Below are 15,159 nucleotides of genomic sequence, written 5' to 3' on the forward strand. Positions count from 1 at the left end.
TATTCACTTAAAAGCAGTATAATCTGGGAGCATGGAAAACTATTGCAACAGAAATTCAGATGGCAATTACCTTCCTTCATTATTATCTTTAACATTTGCTCATGTGATATTTGGAATAGTAAAATAAAACTTGAGTATTTCTTAAAGTGAAAGCAACTGTTAAAAAGAAGCTGAGAAGAACCAAAACAAACACACACAAAAAATCAGTGAGCACTTAACAGAACACTTTATATTGCCTCCAAGTCTTAATGCAAGAAAACGGATTAGGAAAAACACCAGCTGAGAAATAAGACGACTAAAAAGTAAAGTCTATGAAATAACAATAAACTCATCAAACAAAAATAAATTTGGAAAGTACATAGAGTAACAAAAGCATGGAGAGTCTTCTACTTCAGGAGTAGCCAGTGAGAACCAGTACAGATTTTCAACTGGAAAGATGATATATTCTGTATTAATTTTTTTTTAAAAGGCACAAAATGTACAATTTAATCTGCATAAAATGTAATGTAAATTTTAATTCTTCATGTAAAAGCTGTGATTTACTAAGAAAAGATATGGTTATTTAGTACCTTTTCTTCAACAAGGAGTCACAGTAGCGAGCCAGCAGCTCAGGGGACTTGCTGGATGACTGGGCCATCTTGGTCACTGCATTGTTGTTTATGAAGCGCCCACAAGCCTGTGTTACATGGAACACAGTTAGAGAAGAGTGCCCTATCCACACACTACAGGGCTGTCACAATGGTAGTGCACCTACCTTATCAAGAGCAGCCACAAAGCCGGCATCATTATTGAATGCAGACATTACCAGGGCATTGTATTTTTTGTGAACATCCAGCACTGTCTGTACATACATTTTGGGGTCCTTAAGTAGAAGAAAAACAGAAACGAAAGTTGGTTACTGGGGATTAAATTATGTTAGTGTACCACATATACATTATTTTATAAAATATCTAAAAGATACAGAGACTTCTTCAAAGAAGTTAACAAATAAGCCTAAGAAATACTTTCGATTTGACATTTTGTTCATGTATTATAATAAAAGACAATCTATTCACTACACTTAGAATTACTGATATTTTTTCTTCTTCTTTTTTTTGGAGACAGAGTTACCTCTCTGTTGCTTGGGCTAGAGTGTGCAGTAGCATCATAGTTCACTGTGGGCTCAAGTGATCCTCCTGCTTACAGGCGTGTCACAACACCCAGCTAATTTCTCCATGTTTGTAGAGACAAGACAAGGTCTTGCTATGTTGTTCAGGTTGGTCCTTTACCTCCTGACCTCAAATAATCCTCCTGCCTTGGCCTTCCAAAAGTGCTGGGATTATAGGCATGAGCCAACAGGTCTAATCAAAAATGCTGATTTCAAGGTTGTATTAAAACTAGTGAAAACTCAAAAGAGATCATGAAAAATATTTTTTCAAAGTGACAGCTTTGCTTAACCCACTTTTTGTTGTTAAAAGTTCAAATTCTAGACTTCTGTGTTTCAGCTGGAGAAACTGAGAAACCGTGAGAACAATGACTATCCAGTAGCCTAGAACTCGGGGCAGGCAAGAGTGACACAGGGGACTGGGGAGGGGCCGCCTGGCAAACCAGATGGCCTGGGTGGACACCACTGTGGAGCAAGCGCAAGGCCCGGGCGAATCACTGGGGCACTGCTAGGGTGGGAAGGCAACAGGGAGCTCCCAGACAAGGGGCATGACGGAAGAGAGACGGGAAAAGCAGACATGGAAGGCTCAGGGAGCAGTGACAGGTGGCAACAGAGACAGCACCTTGTAATCAAAGATCCATCACGGGTACTCTGAGTACTCTGTTTGCAAGACACTGCTAAGCCCTTCACCTGGACTGCCACAATCACACACTGAGTTGGGGTACTACTTTTATCCCCACTTTACAGATGACAACACTGAGCCCCAATTAAGCATGTGACTGAGGGTAAGTGGTGGCAGAGTCAGGCAGGGCCTGGGTAGCTGGACCCAAGCTTGGCACCTCCTCATAGCTTTGAAAAGGGAAAGGCCAGGGTACCAGTCAGAAAAACACAGAAGCAGCTGGGGCTGAGCCTGAGCATGATGTTCTGGCTCACAGTCAGGGAGGAGTGGAAAGAGGAAGGTGGATCAGGGAGAGGGCAGTCCACAGAGCAAGCCAGGAGAGCTTCTGACTAGTCCCATACCAGGCAGACCGAATGGCAGGGAGCTTAGAATGTTTGCCAATGTTTCTAAATCCCTGACATATTAATCTGCAGGATTCAGACGCCAGAAGCCAGAAGTCCCCTAATTCTAATTTATCTTCATTTTTATAATTTTCTATTTACTTGTTTTTAAATAATGAGTAACCAGTAAAAATGAATAATTTTTCTGTAACAGAGTTATATAAGAATTGCACAGGCTTTCTATTAAAAATGCAAGGCTTTTATTATAAAAATATTGTGATAAGATTATAATTTCAACAAGACAAATACAATCTCTACCTGATATGAACACTTGACAAAACATTAAATGGGAACTTAATGCAAAATAACTACCAGATAAAAATTACTTAAGATATTGAAAGGAAATACCAGAGATAATATTTTAAAACTATCATCTTCACAGGCTGAAGCACACAGAGCAGTAGCTGCCCCTCACAGTGCTGTGATTTCAGGACACTGCTCCAGCGGAGAAGCCTCCTCCACTCCTTCCACTTGCTCTGACGCTCCTATGCAGAGCGTGTACCCCAAACCCATCCACTGGCACGCAGCTCACTTCATGTAAGCTTTTTTTTAAACAATGAAAATCCTGTATTTTCTGCTTGACATAATTTTGGTTTACCACTGAAATCAATATCGCTTTTGCCAATTTAGAGTTTAGATTGCTTTTTGATTTTATGTCAGATTACCATCTAGTATTCATGTGCTTTTCTTATTTCACAAAGAACTCCAGCCTACACTGAGAATCCAAACACTGGGAAATGCTAGCAAACTTTATAGCATCGTGTTCAAATAAGGCAACATTCAGATCTTAGTAAAAATAACAGTGTTACACAGGACTGCACATCAGAAGTGCCTTGTTTCACTTCCAAAACTTGCTATTTTTTGGAATACCAGAGGATTTATACACAGTATATAACATACATAAACATATTAATACTTATTTTATTTGCAGGAATGATCCACCTCAACAGCAGAGGGGCCTCACTCCCCCTAGCAGCCCGTTCCTGAGAATGCCAACCTTGACCTTCAACTCCACCTCACGGTGCCCTGCACCTGCCTGTGACTTGTCACTGATGGATTCCTTTGAACTTTTAACGCCTCTCTATGTTGACTATAATGTTTCAGAATCCTAATGCTTTTTCCCTGTTTTCTTGACCAATTTTTTTCTCAGATACAGAATTTAGAAAAATATTAATTATCAAAGAATACCAGGAAGGAATTCCCATGTGAAAAGACAAATCATCTCAACAGCAAAGAAGTCTTCAGACTCTAATTCCAAGAATCCTTCTATTACACAAGACCCAGCCAGAAGTCTGGCTAGTGCAAAGAGTGGGTCTGAACAGAACCCACTAAAAGAAGAGTGTACCAACACACTGGGCCTTGGAAATCTGAATTTAGCATCTGAAGTTCAGAGAAAAGCAATTTAGACGCCTGGCAAGGGGCAGACAGAGAAGAACACACTAGAATAATACAGAAAGAATTTTAAGGAAGAGGAGTCAGCAATGTCAAACAGAAAAAAGTTGTTCAAAAGGAGAGTGACCTCAGCATGCAGGAGGTAAATGATGATCTTTCAGAGGACAGGGCAAGGCCAGATTATAAAAACAACAGACAGAAGGGGAGAGCAAAGATCAGCTGGATCAACTGCCTGTTTATTCAAGAAAATGAAGAATGGATTTTTGAGGTTTAAGAAAGGGATGGAGGTCGTACCTGACCATCCATTTATTCAACCACAGGCAACATCTCTCAGGTCCTGTCCCACAGGGATCTCATACAACTCCTACATGATTTAAATCATTGTTCTTTTGCCAGTGACCAATACATTTCTACCTTTGGACCCAACTTCCCCACTGAGTTCACATGACCTGCCCTTGGAGATCTCATGGGATCCCCAAACTCCGTATCAGAAATGACCTGCCTGGGTGGTGCCTGTGGCTCAGTGGGTAGGGCGCTGGCCCCATATACCGAGGGTGGCAGGTTCAAACCCAGCCCCAGGCAAATTGCAACAAAAAAATAGCTGGGTGCCTGTAGTCCCAGCTACTCGGGAGGCTAAGGCAAGAGAATCACCTAAGCCCAGGAGCAGGAGATTGCTGTGAGCTGTGTGACACCACAGCACTCTACCCAGGGTGACAAAGTAAGACTCAGTCTCTAAACAAACAAACAAAAAAGAAATGACCTGCCCTCCCAGCCTACATCTTCTGCAGCTCTCCCTGCAATAAGAGCCACCAGGAAGCTTGGGCCAGCACTTGGGAAGCACAACTCCTTCTATCCAACATCCACACCATTAGCACGACCTGCCCATTGTTCTTCCAATGCTCTAGTGTTTGAAAACTTTGAACACATTCAAAATTAGAAAGAACATTAACATCTGCCCGATATACTCACCATCCAGTCTCAATAACGATTAAAGTACAAAACCTATCCATTGTAAAGTCTAATTCATTCTTCTTTCTGCCCCCACCATAAACACAACCCAGCATCCACTGGGCCACTATTATTATTTATTTATTTATTGCAGGGTTTTTTTGGCCAGGGTTGGGTTTGAACCCACCACCTCCAGCATATGGGGCCAGCACCCTACTCCTTCAGCCACAGGCGCCACCCTGGGCCACTATTATTATTGCTTCATCTGAACCACTACAACAAACCTAACTAGTACACTCACAACCACTCTTCTTCCTTTGAATCCATTTTCCACTTGGTAGCAAGCACTTTTCAAAAAAAAATTCTGATCTTGTCAATTCCATGCTGATTATACTAAATACCTTTGGACCAATTTCTTCTTGTCCTTAGGATTAAGCAGATATACCAACATGGCTTTGAAGGGGCATCCTTCCACTTTCTCAAGTCACACCAACCTCTCAGTTATCAGAGGGTTGTGTCTGCACTCACCAAGGGGCTGCATTCTGTCGGGACCCCTCTTTCGCCTAGCTGGTTCCAGCTCTTTTCTCAGCTCGTCTCTCAATCTCAAACACCTTTTTTCAGGGATGCTTTCTCTGAACTTCCAAGGCAGGCTAAAGATTCCCTGTTAGAAACTGCCCCAAACTTATGGTAATGCCAGTCACACAGCCAACTCCCCATCCATGCTGGTGGGCTGCCTTCCCTGTGGGCACAGTTCCAGGACACCTGCTGGGAGCACGTCCACCTACTCACCACTGCCCGGCTTCAGAGCACTTAGTCAAGTGGCAGTCATCAAAAAGGATAATTCTTAAGGCCAAATTCACAAAGAGAAAACATACTTTAAGAGTCTCATACAAGTTCTCTTTTACTGCTGTTGAGGAGACAGAATGTCACCCTTGGTAGAGTGCCATGGAGTCACAGCTCACAGTAACCTCAAACTCTTGGGCTCAAGCGACTCTCTTGCCTCAGCCTCCCAAGTAGCTGGGACTACAGGCGCCTGCCACAACACTCAGCTATTTTTTGTTGTAGTTGTCACTGGTGTTATTATATTAGCTGACCCAGGCCGAGTTGGCCAAGTTCGAATCTGCCACCCTCAGCATATGTGGCTGGCCCCATAACCACTGTGCTACAGGTGCCGAACCATGTTTACCCTTTCTTAGATTAAAAAAGTATATAAAACAGCACACAAAGGGGATTGGGGAACATCTCACAGAGCTGAGTGTACATTTAGGTGTGAGGAGAGACCGTGAGTGGGACTGCCACCCTGGCATACTTCCTAACCACCCAGAAGGAGCTGCAAGAATATCGAGAAGAGGCGAGTCAGGTAGCTGTAGCCTGAGGAGGCACTTGTGCTATTCACAGGTACAAATTCGTGCTCCAGGGCAGTGACAGAGTGAGCAGTCCCTGAAACCTGCTCTTATCTCAAGGTCCCCTGAGGTACATCTGGCATCACATCTCGCATCCAGCAGGGGATAAAGAGAGCAGGCACATCTCTCTCTGAACAAATTTGTATAAGAGCTTTAAACAAATTCTCTGAGGACAGGCAGCAACTTGAACAGAGCAACCTCAATGTTCACAGTACTAATCCCGTAATTTCTCTTCCAAAAGAAGGAAAGGGAAAGAATGGAAGCCTCATTAAACAATAACACAGCCTATTATTTGGAGTCAGTGTATTTCTTCCCCTAAGGATTAGGACTTGGTCTTTGAAGTAACATCTCCACATAAAACAGACAGAAGCAAAAGTTTGGGGGGAATTGTAAACCACCAAATAAAGAGAAAAACAGATAACCTGTCTCTGTGCAATTTATCCCCTTTGACAATTTCTGTGAAAATGTTTACCCCTACAATGGTTTCCCCAACCCCCAGCATGTTTCTCAGGGCCTCCTTCCACTGGCAGTTTGTGTGGGCTTGGGGAATAAAATTAATTTTCATATTAACTAGTATATACACATAAAAAATTAGGACATAAATGTGAGAACTTAAAAATCATTTAATAAAAAAATAGTTTTGTGTTCTCTTAATAGGCTTTTCCTATTCCATCATCTAAGCTCTTCCAATAAGCAGAAATCAAAAGTTCTTCAGATAATTATGAATTAGTTTATGAGACAAAATCACTAGCAATTTAACAACTTTTCTGTTTCAACCATTTATATGTATATCCATCTTGTGATCATGGCTCTTAGTCTTACACCATCAACAATATTTAATGAATCTTTAATCTGATCATTACTTTTGGGCTCTGATCAACTACCCACACATTCCTATCCAAGCTATGTAGCTGTGTGGGATTATGCTGTGACCCTGGTCCTTGTCATGCCCCAGCTAGTCTCCTAGTTCCTGGCTCACGCCCACATCTTCCTTTAGTCCTGGGTCAGGCTATATCGGCCCCTGTCTTCAGCTTTGGGAATTACTATGTAAATGCTAAGACTCTGAGTTGGCTAGATTTAGGGGCAGAAGGACGAGAGATGAAAATATTATGTGTTTTGAAAGCAGAACTAAGTTAAACTTGCCAGGGAAAACTGACCTCGCTGAAGAAAATAAATAACATTTACCAGAGAGCTTGTGGCTCAGAGAGTACGGTGCTGGCCCCATATACCAAGGGTGGCGGCTTCAAACCTGGCCCTGGCCAAACTGCAACAACAACAACAACGAAAAATAGCCAGGCGTTGTGGCAGGCGCCTCTAGTCCCAGCTACTCGGGAGGCTAAGGCAAGAGAATCACTTAAGCCCAGAAGTTGTAGGTTGCTGTGAGCTGTGTGATGCCACGGCACTCTACTGAGGGTGACAAAATGACACTCTGTCTCTTTAAAAAAAAAAAAAAGAAGAAAGATTTACAGAGAGAAGGATGTTTCAGAATAAGACTAGTTTAGAAACAAGAATACTATGTAGTGAAATTCACAGGCAGGGTCTCTGACCTTCAAACAATCAGGGGTCACTTCGGAACTTATAAATATATAGCAAGGTTTACCCTAGAATTTCATTTGATGTGAGTATAAACTCAGATTGTGGTAGGAACATGTTTCCATAAAAGGTTTACTTGGGAAATGATTAAAGTCTTCCCCATAGCTGAAAGATGAAAGGCTTGTCCTGGATATAAAAGTGACAGCCTGGTTGTCCTAGACCAGGGCTCCTCAAACTTTTTAAACAGGGGGCCAGTTCACTGTCCCTCAGACCACTCACTAGAGGGCTGGACTGCGGGCAGACCACTCACTAGAGGGCTGGACTGCGGGGCCCCGGAACAAGTCGGCTGCTAAGCAGGAGACAGGCTGCAGTGGCAAAAACACCCAGTGGGCCGGATAAATGTCCTAGGTGGGCTGCATGTGCCCGCAGGCTGTAGTTTGAGGACGCCTGTCCTAGACACAAACGGACAACTGGGTATTTTTTCTTTTAGAAAAAAATAAAAAATAAAATTTTTTTTTAAACAGAGTCTCACTATGTCACCCTCAGTAAAGTGCTGTGGCATCACAGCTCACAGCAACCTCAAACTCTTGGGCTTAAGTGATTCTCTGGCCTCAGTCTCACTTCCAAGTAGCTGGGACTATAGGCACCTGTCACAGGCCCACCTACTTTTTGTTGCAGTTGTCATTGGTGTTTTGTTTTTGTTTTTTCACTGATTGCATTTGTTAAGTAAAGTCCCTCTTACAATGTCATTGGTGTTTTTACCTGGCCTGGGTCAGGTTCGAATTCGCCAACTTCTGGGTGTGTGGCTGGCACCATAACCACTGCGCTATGGGTGCTGAGCCAGAGAAAATAATTATTCTCGTTATTCCACGTCAAAACAAAATGAATCCAAACCATCTTTGCCTCCCTGAAGTTATGTACCTATAATTCACAGATTTATACATTATCTGAATCAAGTTATATTATTATTTATCAGTTCTTTGTGTAATTAAACCTATCAATTTGACTTACTTTAAAAGTACTTCCTTTATCCCAAAACAACTACCTCCCCTCCAACATCCACTTAATAAAAACCTATAGATTTCTTCAAAAGAAAAAGGAACATTTTCTTTTCTTTTTTTTTTTTTTTTGAGACAGGATCTCACTCTGTTGCCCTGGGCTAGAGTGCCATGGCCTCACAGATCATAGCAACCTCAAATTCTCGGGCTCAAGTGATCCTCTTACTTCAGCCTCCAGAGTAGCTGGGACTATAAGCACCTGCCACGACGCCTGACTCATTTTTCTATTTTTAGTAGAGACAGGGCCTTACTCTTGCTCAGGCTGGTTTTGAACTCTTGAGCTCAAGCAATCTACCCACTTTGGCCTCCCAGAAGGCTGGGGTTTACAGGTGTGAGTCAGAACTCCTGGTTGGAAATTTTTCAAACATGGTCATCAGGCAGCTTTAAGGGACAGCTTCTGGCTCTATCAGTCCAGGATTTTCTTATCCTGTCCTCTTTCTACGCTTTAAGATTGCTGGGATGCACATCACACCTTTGACCAAACCAAGCTAGCTCAGACTCCAGATGTGAAGTCCCCTAGCTTATCTTATCACTGATTAGAAAATTTTCTTCTCTTACCATCTCCAGAGTGTTTGTATTAGGTCTCAGGTGTTTAAACATGCATTTGATTGCAGAAGAGAAAGAGAATGCTGGACGTATAAACTAAATCTCAATCTACCAGAAGTACCCAATACTGTGTTACTCTATTCACTCTGAGGAAAATTCACACGATTAGTTTTTTGTAATTATTTCTAACTCAATTTCTCAATGTAGACCACAGAACGTTTTCGTGATTCTGATAAGGTTGTAGGATACACCCTTTAGTCTTAGACTGAAACACATGCTTGTCAGAGCTACCTGATTTTATTTCTGCCTATGAACGTCTCCGTCTGCAGTGTTCCCTTCTATCAGCACAACCATCCCAGTTGTGCTGGAGCCAGACTTTCTGGGTAGTTCCTGAAAATTCCTCCTATATTCCTTCAATATAGTTTCTCTGAAACGGCAAATAACTTTCACAGCTTTGCTCCCCAGTCAGTATCTGTGGCTGGGTACCCCTAGCATAGACCCAAAGCCAGACAGACCCATCTCTGTGGGATCACATTTTAATACCAGGTAGACTGAGGATACAAAATCAAGGTATGGTTTTAAAGAGGACTTTGTGCTTTTTTTGTTACCCCATCCTGCCTAAAGACAGAGAGGAATGAAACATTCTCTTATGACCTGATTTAAGTTCATTCATGAAACTGTCTTTGTAGGGGGTACAGTAGCTCCCAGATTACTGAGGAACCACTTGTTAACCAAAAATACAAAATGGAACCAACTGTATTATTGAACACTAATTAACAAGTACTTCTAAGCCTTCATTATTCGATTCTTCTGAACTTGATTTTGGCATTTCGCTATAAGCTGGTATCAAGTAAAATTACCAAGGTACCCAATCATGTGACAACCTATTTCCTTGTAAGTGTGTTGGTCAATCTGTTCACAGTACTAGTGTTCTCTTTAGGGGAAGCCACTTAGAAAGTAGTCTCAGTTCTGCCTACCAAGAAAACTCATTCTTTTGAAAAACTGACTGACTGCACTGCACAGTCCTGACTGTCTTTGTTGGACAGTCTCAGAAGCGATTAGAGAAATTTGGCAGCAACTCTGTGACCTACCTCCCACAAGAGCCCTGGACTGCACTGCACGCACTGCCTCACACCAAGCCTTGCTTTGCATTTCATTTGCTAACATTCTACTCTCTGGTTTATTTAATTTATCCTGTTCTATTTTATGTGTTGTAGTCCCCAGAGGATTTGGGGCTGCTTACACAATCCTTTGCCTCCTTTGGTGCTTAAAAAAGAAAGGTCTTGAAATCAGAAGGCCACAGGTTCATCACCCCTGCAGAGTTTTATAAATGTCATAAGGACATAGGATGGAATAGTTAAGGGGAGCTCTTCCTAGAAGGGGGAGGAGGGAATTTGAAATGGCCTGAAAAGCAGACCTGAATCAAGCAGAAAGCAAATATGAGCATGTTGCAAGTAGAGCTAACAGCATGAGCGCACACAGGAGGGAGCTGGGGAGGGGTATGATGATATACATAATAGTTTCTTTCACTGGAAGACAAAGTTCTTGACAATTACGGCAATTAAGCCAGGTGTGATTACATCAGGCCTGTAATCCCAGCACTTTGGGAGGCTGGGGTGAAAGGATGGCTTGAGCCCAAGGGTATGGGACCGGCCTGGGCGATAGAGAGACCCTACCTCTTAAAAAAAAAAAATCAGCCAGGCATGGTGATATGTACCTGTACTCCCAGCTTTTCGGGAGGTAGAGGTGGGAGGATCGCTTCAGCCCAGGAGTTGGAGGTTACAGTGAGCTATGACTGCACCACAGCACTCCAGCGTGGGCAACAGAGTGAGATCCCATCTCAGCAAGAAAAAAAAAAATTGTTTTTAATTAGCTGGGTGTGGTTGCATCAAGCCTATAGTCCCAGCTACTCGGGAGGCTGAGGTGGAAGATTGCTGAGCCCATAAGTTGAAGGTTGCAGTGAGCTATGATCATGCTGCTGCATTCTAGCCTGGGTGAAAGACCAAGACTCTGTCTCTTAGATGGCAAATTAAACGATTTTAATTTAGTATAATATTGTAATTATAAACACCATCATTTAGCCTGAGCAAGACCCCATCTCTACAAAAACCAGAAAAATGAGCTGGGGACAGTGGCACATGTCTGCAGTAGGCTGAGGCAGGAGGATTGCTTGAGTCTAGGAGTTTGAGGTTGCAGGAATTATGATGATGCCACTGCACTCTAGCCTGTGTAACAGAGTGAGATCCTGTCTCAAAAAAAAAAAGGCTGAGTGCAGTGACTCACTAGGCAGATGAAGTCATGCACTTCTGATCTGAGAAAGGAGAAAGGCAAACCACTTGACTCAGAATTCTTGCTGTCGAGGCTACTGTAAGCATGCCATAGTGCTTACTGAGCGAATGAAATGCTGATTTCAAGTTTATCTTTACCTGCAACATTTGTTTGCCTTTTCAGTTGTAACATGCAACTACAGATGCCCCCTGGCTTACTTGGGGTTGCATCCTGATAAACTCAACATAAATTGAAAATACTATTGTTGAATGTGCATTTTTCACCTTACAAACATTTTCAATTTATGTACTCCATTGTTAAGTAGAAGAGTACAACGAAAGTACGTTGCTTTTAGACCATTTTAAAGTTGCAATCCTTTTAAGTTAAACCATGGAAAGTAACTGCTTTGATAGATTTTTAAAAAATGAAAAGCCTATCACACGGCCAGACATGCAGTGGGCATTAATGACACTCCCCTTAAAACCTTACTAAGTGGATGAGACCCATCCTCCTATATTTTAATACAGATTATTTTTCTGTAAATATTTATAATATTGCCAACTACAGAACACATATATTGTGCTTTGGCCCATCTATTCAAGCACATAAAGTCTGATTATCTGGCTTCAATAAGCATTTTAATGCCATGTAAAAAGGTGTCCCCAAACTGTTCCAACCTCTTCCCAGTCTAGCTGCCACACACAGGGTAACTTGCCTGTTCAAAAGTTATTTTTCCCATTTTTTGTTTAGCTCTAAACCAGTTTTAAGTCTCATCCTTGAATATATATATATATTTTTGGAGACAAAGAGTCTTAGTATGTCGCCCTCGGTAGATAGAGTGCTGTTGCATCACTGCTCACAGCAACCTCAAACTCTTGGGCTTAAGCAATTCTCTTGCCTCAGCCTCCCAAGTAGCTGGGACTACAGGTGCCCGCCACAACACCCGGCTATTTTTTTGTTGTTGTGGCTGTCATTGTTGTTTAGCTGGCCCAGGCTGAGTTCGAACCCAACAGCCTTGGTGCACATGGCTGGTGCCATAACCACTGTGCTATGGGCGCAGAGCCAGTATTTTTTTCTTTTTCTCTACACCACTAGAAAAGAGTCATAAACATTTTTCTTTTTTTTTTCTTTTGGGAGACAGAGCCTCAAGCTGTCCCCCTGGGTAGAGTGGTGTGGCAGCACAGCTCACAGCAACCTCCAACTCCTGGGCTCAAGCGAGTCTCCTGCCTCTGCCTCCCAAGTAGCTGGGACCACAGGCGCCCACCACAACGCCCAGCTATTTTTTGGTTGCAGCCGTCATTGTTGTTTGGCGGGCCCAGGCTAGATTCGAACCCGCCACCTTAGGTGTATGTGGCTGGCGCCTTAGCCACTTGAGCCACAGGCACTGAGCCATAAACATTTTTCTTTATATGCGAGTTGCCAAAACCCTCCTGGTGCCCTAATGCAATAGGTGAATTGATCCTCCAGTGTATCAGCTGAGCTTGAATGTCCTCAACCACGAGGCTCTGAAAGGCTGCAGAGAATACTTCCCGCACACCAGCATGTGTCAGGGTGCTGGGTGGGGTGGACCACAGTGACCTACTCCAGCATTATGCAGTCTGGACCCTACCCCACATGTATGCCCAGAGGAGCTGTGACTGGCCTAAGTGGTATGAGACACAAACACACCTAAAAACAGCACAGGCCTGAGGGCTCTTTTTCTAGTTACACTCCACGCAGAGAGCTACCAGCTTTCACTGAGGTACAGAGAGGAAGGATACAAGAAGGAAATTCCCCTTGAGCCAGTTTTTCAGAAATAGCCTTTAATTTTTTAATTGGTTTTAGCTATGAAAAAACACCTTAAGAAAAACTCACAAGTATTGAGCATGAAAAATATTTGATTTAATTGTAAGGTTGAAACTTAAAACAATTTCAATCTGGGCCAGACATGCAGGGAAGCTGGTTTCTAACCAAATTAATGGTATAAATGGACTAACTAGATAGAAACTTTTTATATGTCTCGCAGAGGAGCTCATTTAAAAGAACACAAAGCATTAAATAGTCTAAAAGAAGACACAGAATTGACACAGTCTAAGAAACTGTTTTGTCTGTAAAAAATCAGCCAGGCGCGGAGGCTCATGCCTGTAATCCTAACACTCTGAGAGGCTGAGGCAGGTTACTTGAGGTCAGGAGTTTGAGACCGCCTGAGCAAGAGCGAGACCCTGTCTCTAAAAAATAGCCAGGCCTTGTGGCAGGCCCCTGTAATCCCAGCTACTTGGGAGGCTAAGGCAAGAGAATCACTTGAGCCCAAGAATTTGAGGTTGCTGTGAGCTGTGACGCCATAGTACTCTACTGAGGGTGACAAAATAAGCCTGTCTCAAAAAAAACAAAAAACAAAAAAAATGTACATTCTGCCCGTATAGCATTTAATACATTAATTATAAATGATTCTCATACACTATCATTAACTCAATTAGGCAAACATTTTCTTTTTTTTTTTTTTTTTAAGACAGAGTCTCAAGCTGTCGCCCTGGGTAGAGTGCCATCGGGTCACAGCTCACAGCAACCTTAAACTCTTGGGCTTAAGCGATTCTCTTGACTCAGCCTTCCAAGAAGCTGGACTACAGGCACCTACCACAACACCAAGCTAGGCAAACATTTTCAAACTTAAAAAAAAATTGTGCTTTCAAGGTAGTTAAGTACCACTCAAAATCATGTTTAATAATTGTCATTTTTTTACTAATTCAAACAACCTCTTTTTCCCCTGCTCTTTTCATAATCAGTGGGTTTTAGAAAACAAGTTTTCCAACTCAGTGGCTTAAGCTATCTTTTAAAGTTACCACATATATGTTAAAAACTAATGCCCATTTAAAATTATTCACTTTTTTTAGAACCTGTATTTATTTCTTCTTACAAGTATTTAAGCACCTACTGTGTGCCAGGCTACACAGTGGGTACACGTGCTCTTCCTTGTGTTCTTCAAGTTCTGTGGACTTCCCATCATCAGCACATAGAGGTGAGAAGTCTGAACCCCGACAAAGGAAGTTGTGTGAGAAGCTCACATGCTGGTTAGAAGGCATCACAAACTTAGGATCCACTGAGACTTTACAAAGAGCATGAAACTGAAATTCTGAAAAACTCCTTTTGCAGAAAATAGGAAAAGTCTATTTGCTTTCCTAAACATTCTTCTTCACAAGAATAATTTTTAAAAACCATAGTTTAGTGAGCTTAATATAAAAATAGTTCCCATGAAACTCAGTAACAAAAAAAACTAACATCTGACTTTTGAAATTGAAGGCAAATGTAACATAGATTTACTAAGCTATGAATTTTTTTTTTTTTTAAGAGAAAGACTCTCACTCTGTCACCTTTGGTAGAGTACTATGGCATCACAGCTCACAGCAACCTCCAGCTCTTGGGCTTAGGCGATTCTCTTGCCTCAGCCTCCCAAGTAGCTGAGACTACACGTGCCCGCCACAACACCCGGCTATTTTTTGTTGCAGTTTGGCCAGAGCCAGGTTTGAACCTGCCATCCTTGGTAAATGGGGCCCGCGCCCTACTCACTGAGCCACAGGTGCCACCCCGGCTATGAATTTTTCATGGAGGACAATTGTGTTTTTGTTTTTTTAGTTCAGATTAACAGGCACATGCCAAAAGGGAGGGTCTGCACTGACGCCACCGATGTATTACTTTGTATACTTGTTTATGTGAAACAACAGAACATATAAAAACAAAACCGGGCGGCGCCTATAGCTCAACCGGCTAAGGCACCAGCCACGTACACCTAAGGTGGCGGGTTCGAATCCCCAGCCCGGACCCGCCAAACAAC

The 15,159-nt window shown here is 42.5% G+C and overlaps 1 protein-coding gene across 1 annotated transcript in view; it reads right to left on the reverse strand.

Moving 5' to 3' along the window:
* The window catches only part of CUL1 (cullin 1), a 112,552-nt gene that overhangs the window by 17,896 nt on the left and 79,497 nt on the right, over nucleotides 1-15,159 (reverse strand). Inside the window, exons 10-11 of the mRNA XM_003792072.3 lie at nucleotides 755-862; nucleotides 570-676 (exon numbers count right to left, since the gene is read on the reverse strand). Coding sequence (XP_003792120.1) covers nucleotides 570-676; nucleotides 755-862 — 215 coding nt within the window. The remainder of the gene's footprint in view (nucleotides 1-569; nucleotides 677-754; nucleotides 863-15,159) is intronic.

The sequence above is a fragment of the Otolemur garnettii genome, unplaced genomic scaffold, assembly GCF_000181295.1.
Source record: "Otolemur garnettii isolate 467f Iridium unplaced genomic scaffold, OtoGar3 scaffold00053, whole genome shotgun sequence".
In the NCBI taxonomy this organism is placed as follows: domain Eukaryota; kingdom Metazoa; phylum Chordata; class Mammalia; order Primates; family Galagidae; genus Otolemur; species Otolemur garnettii.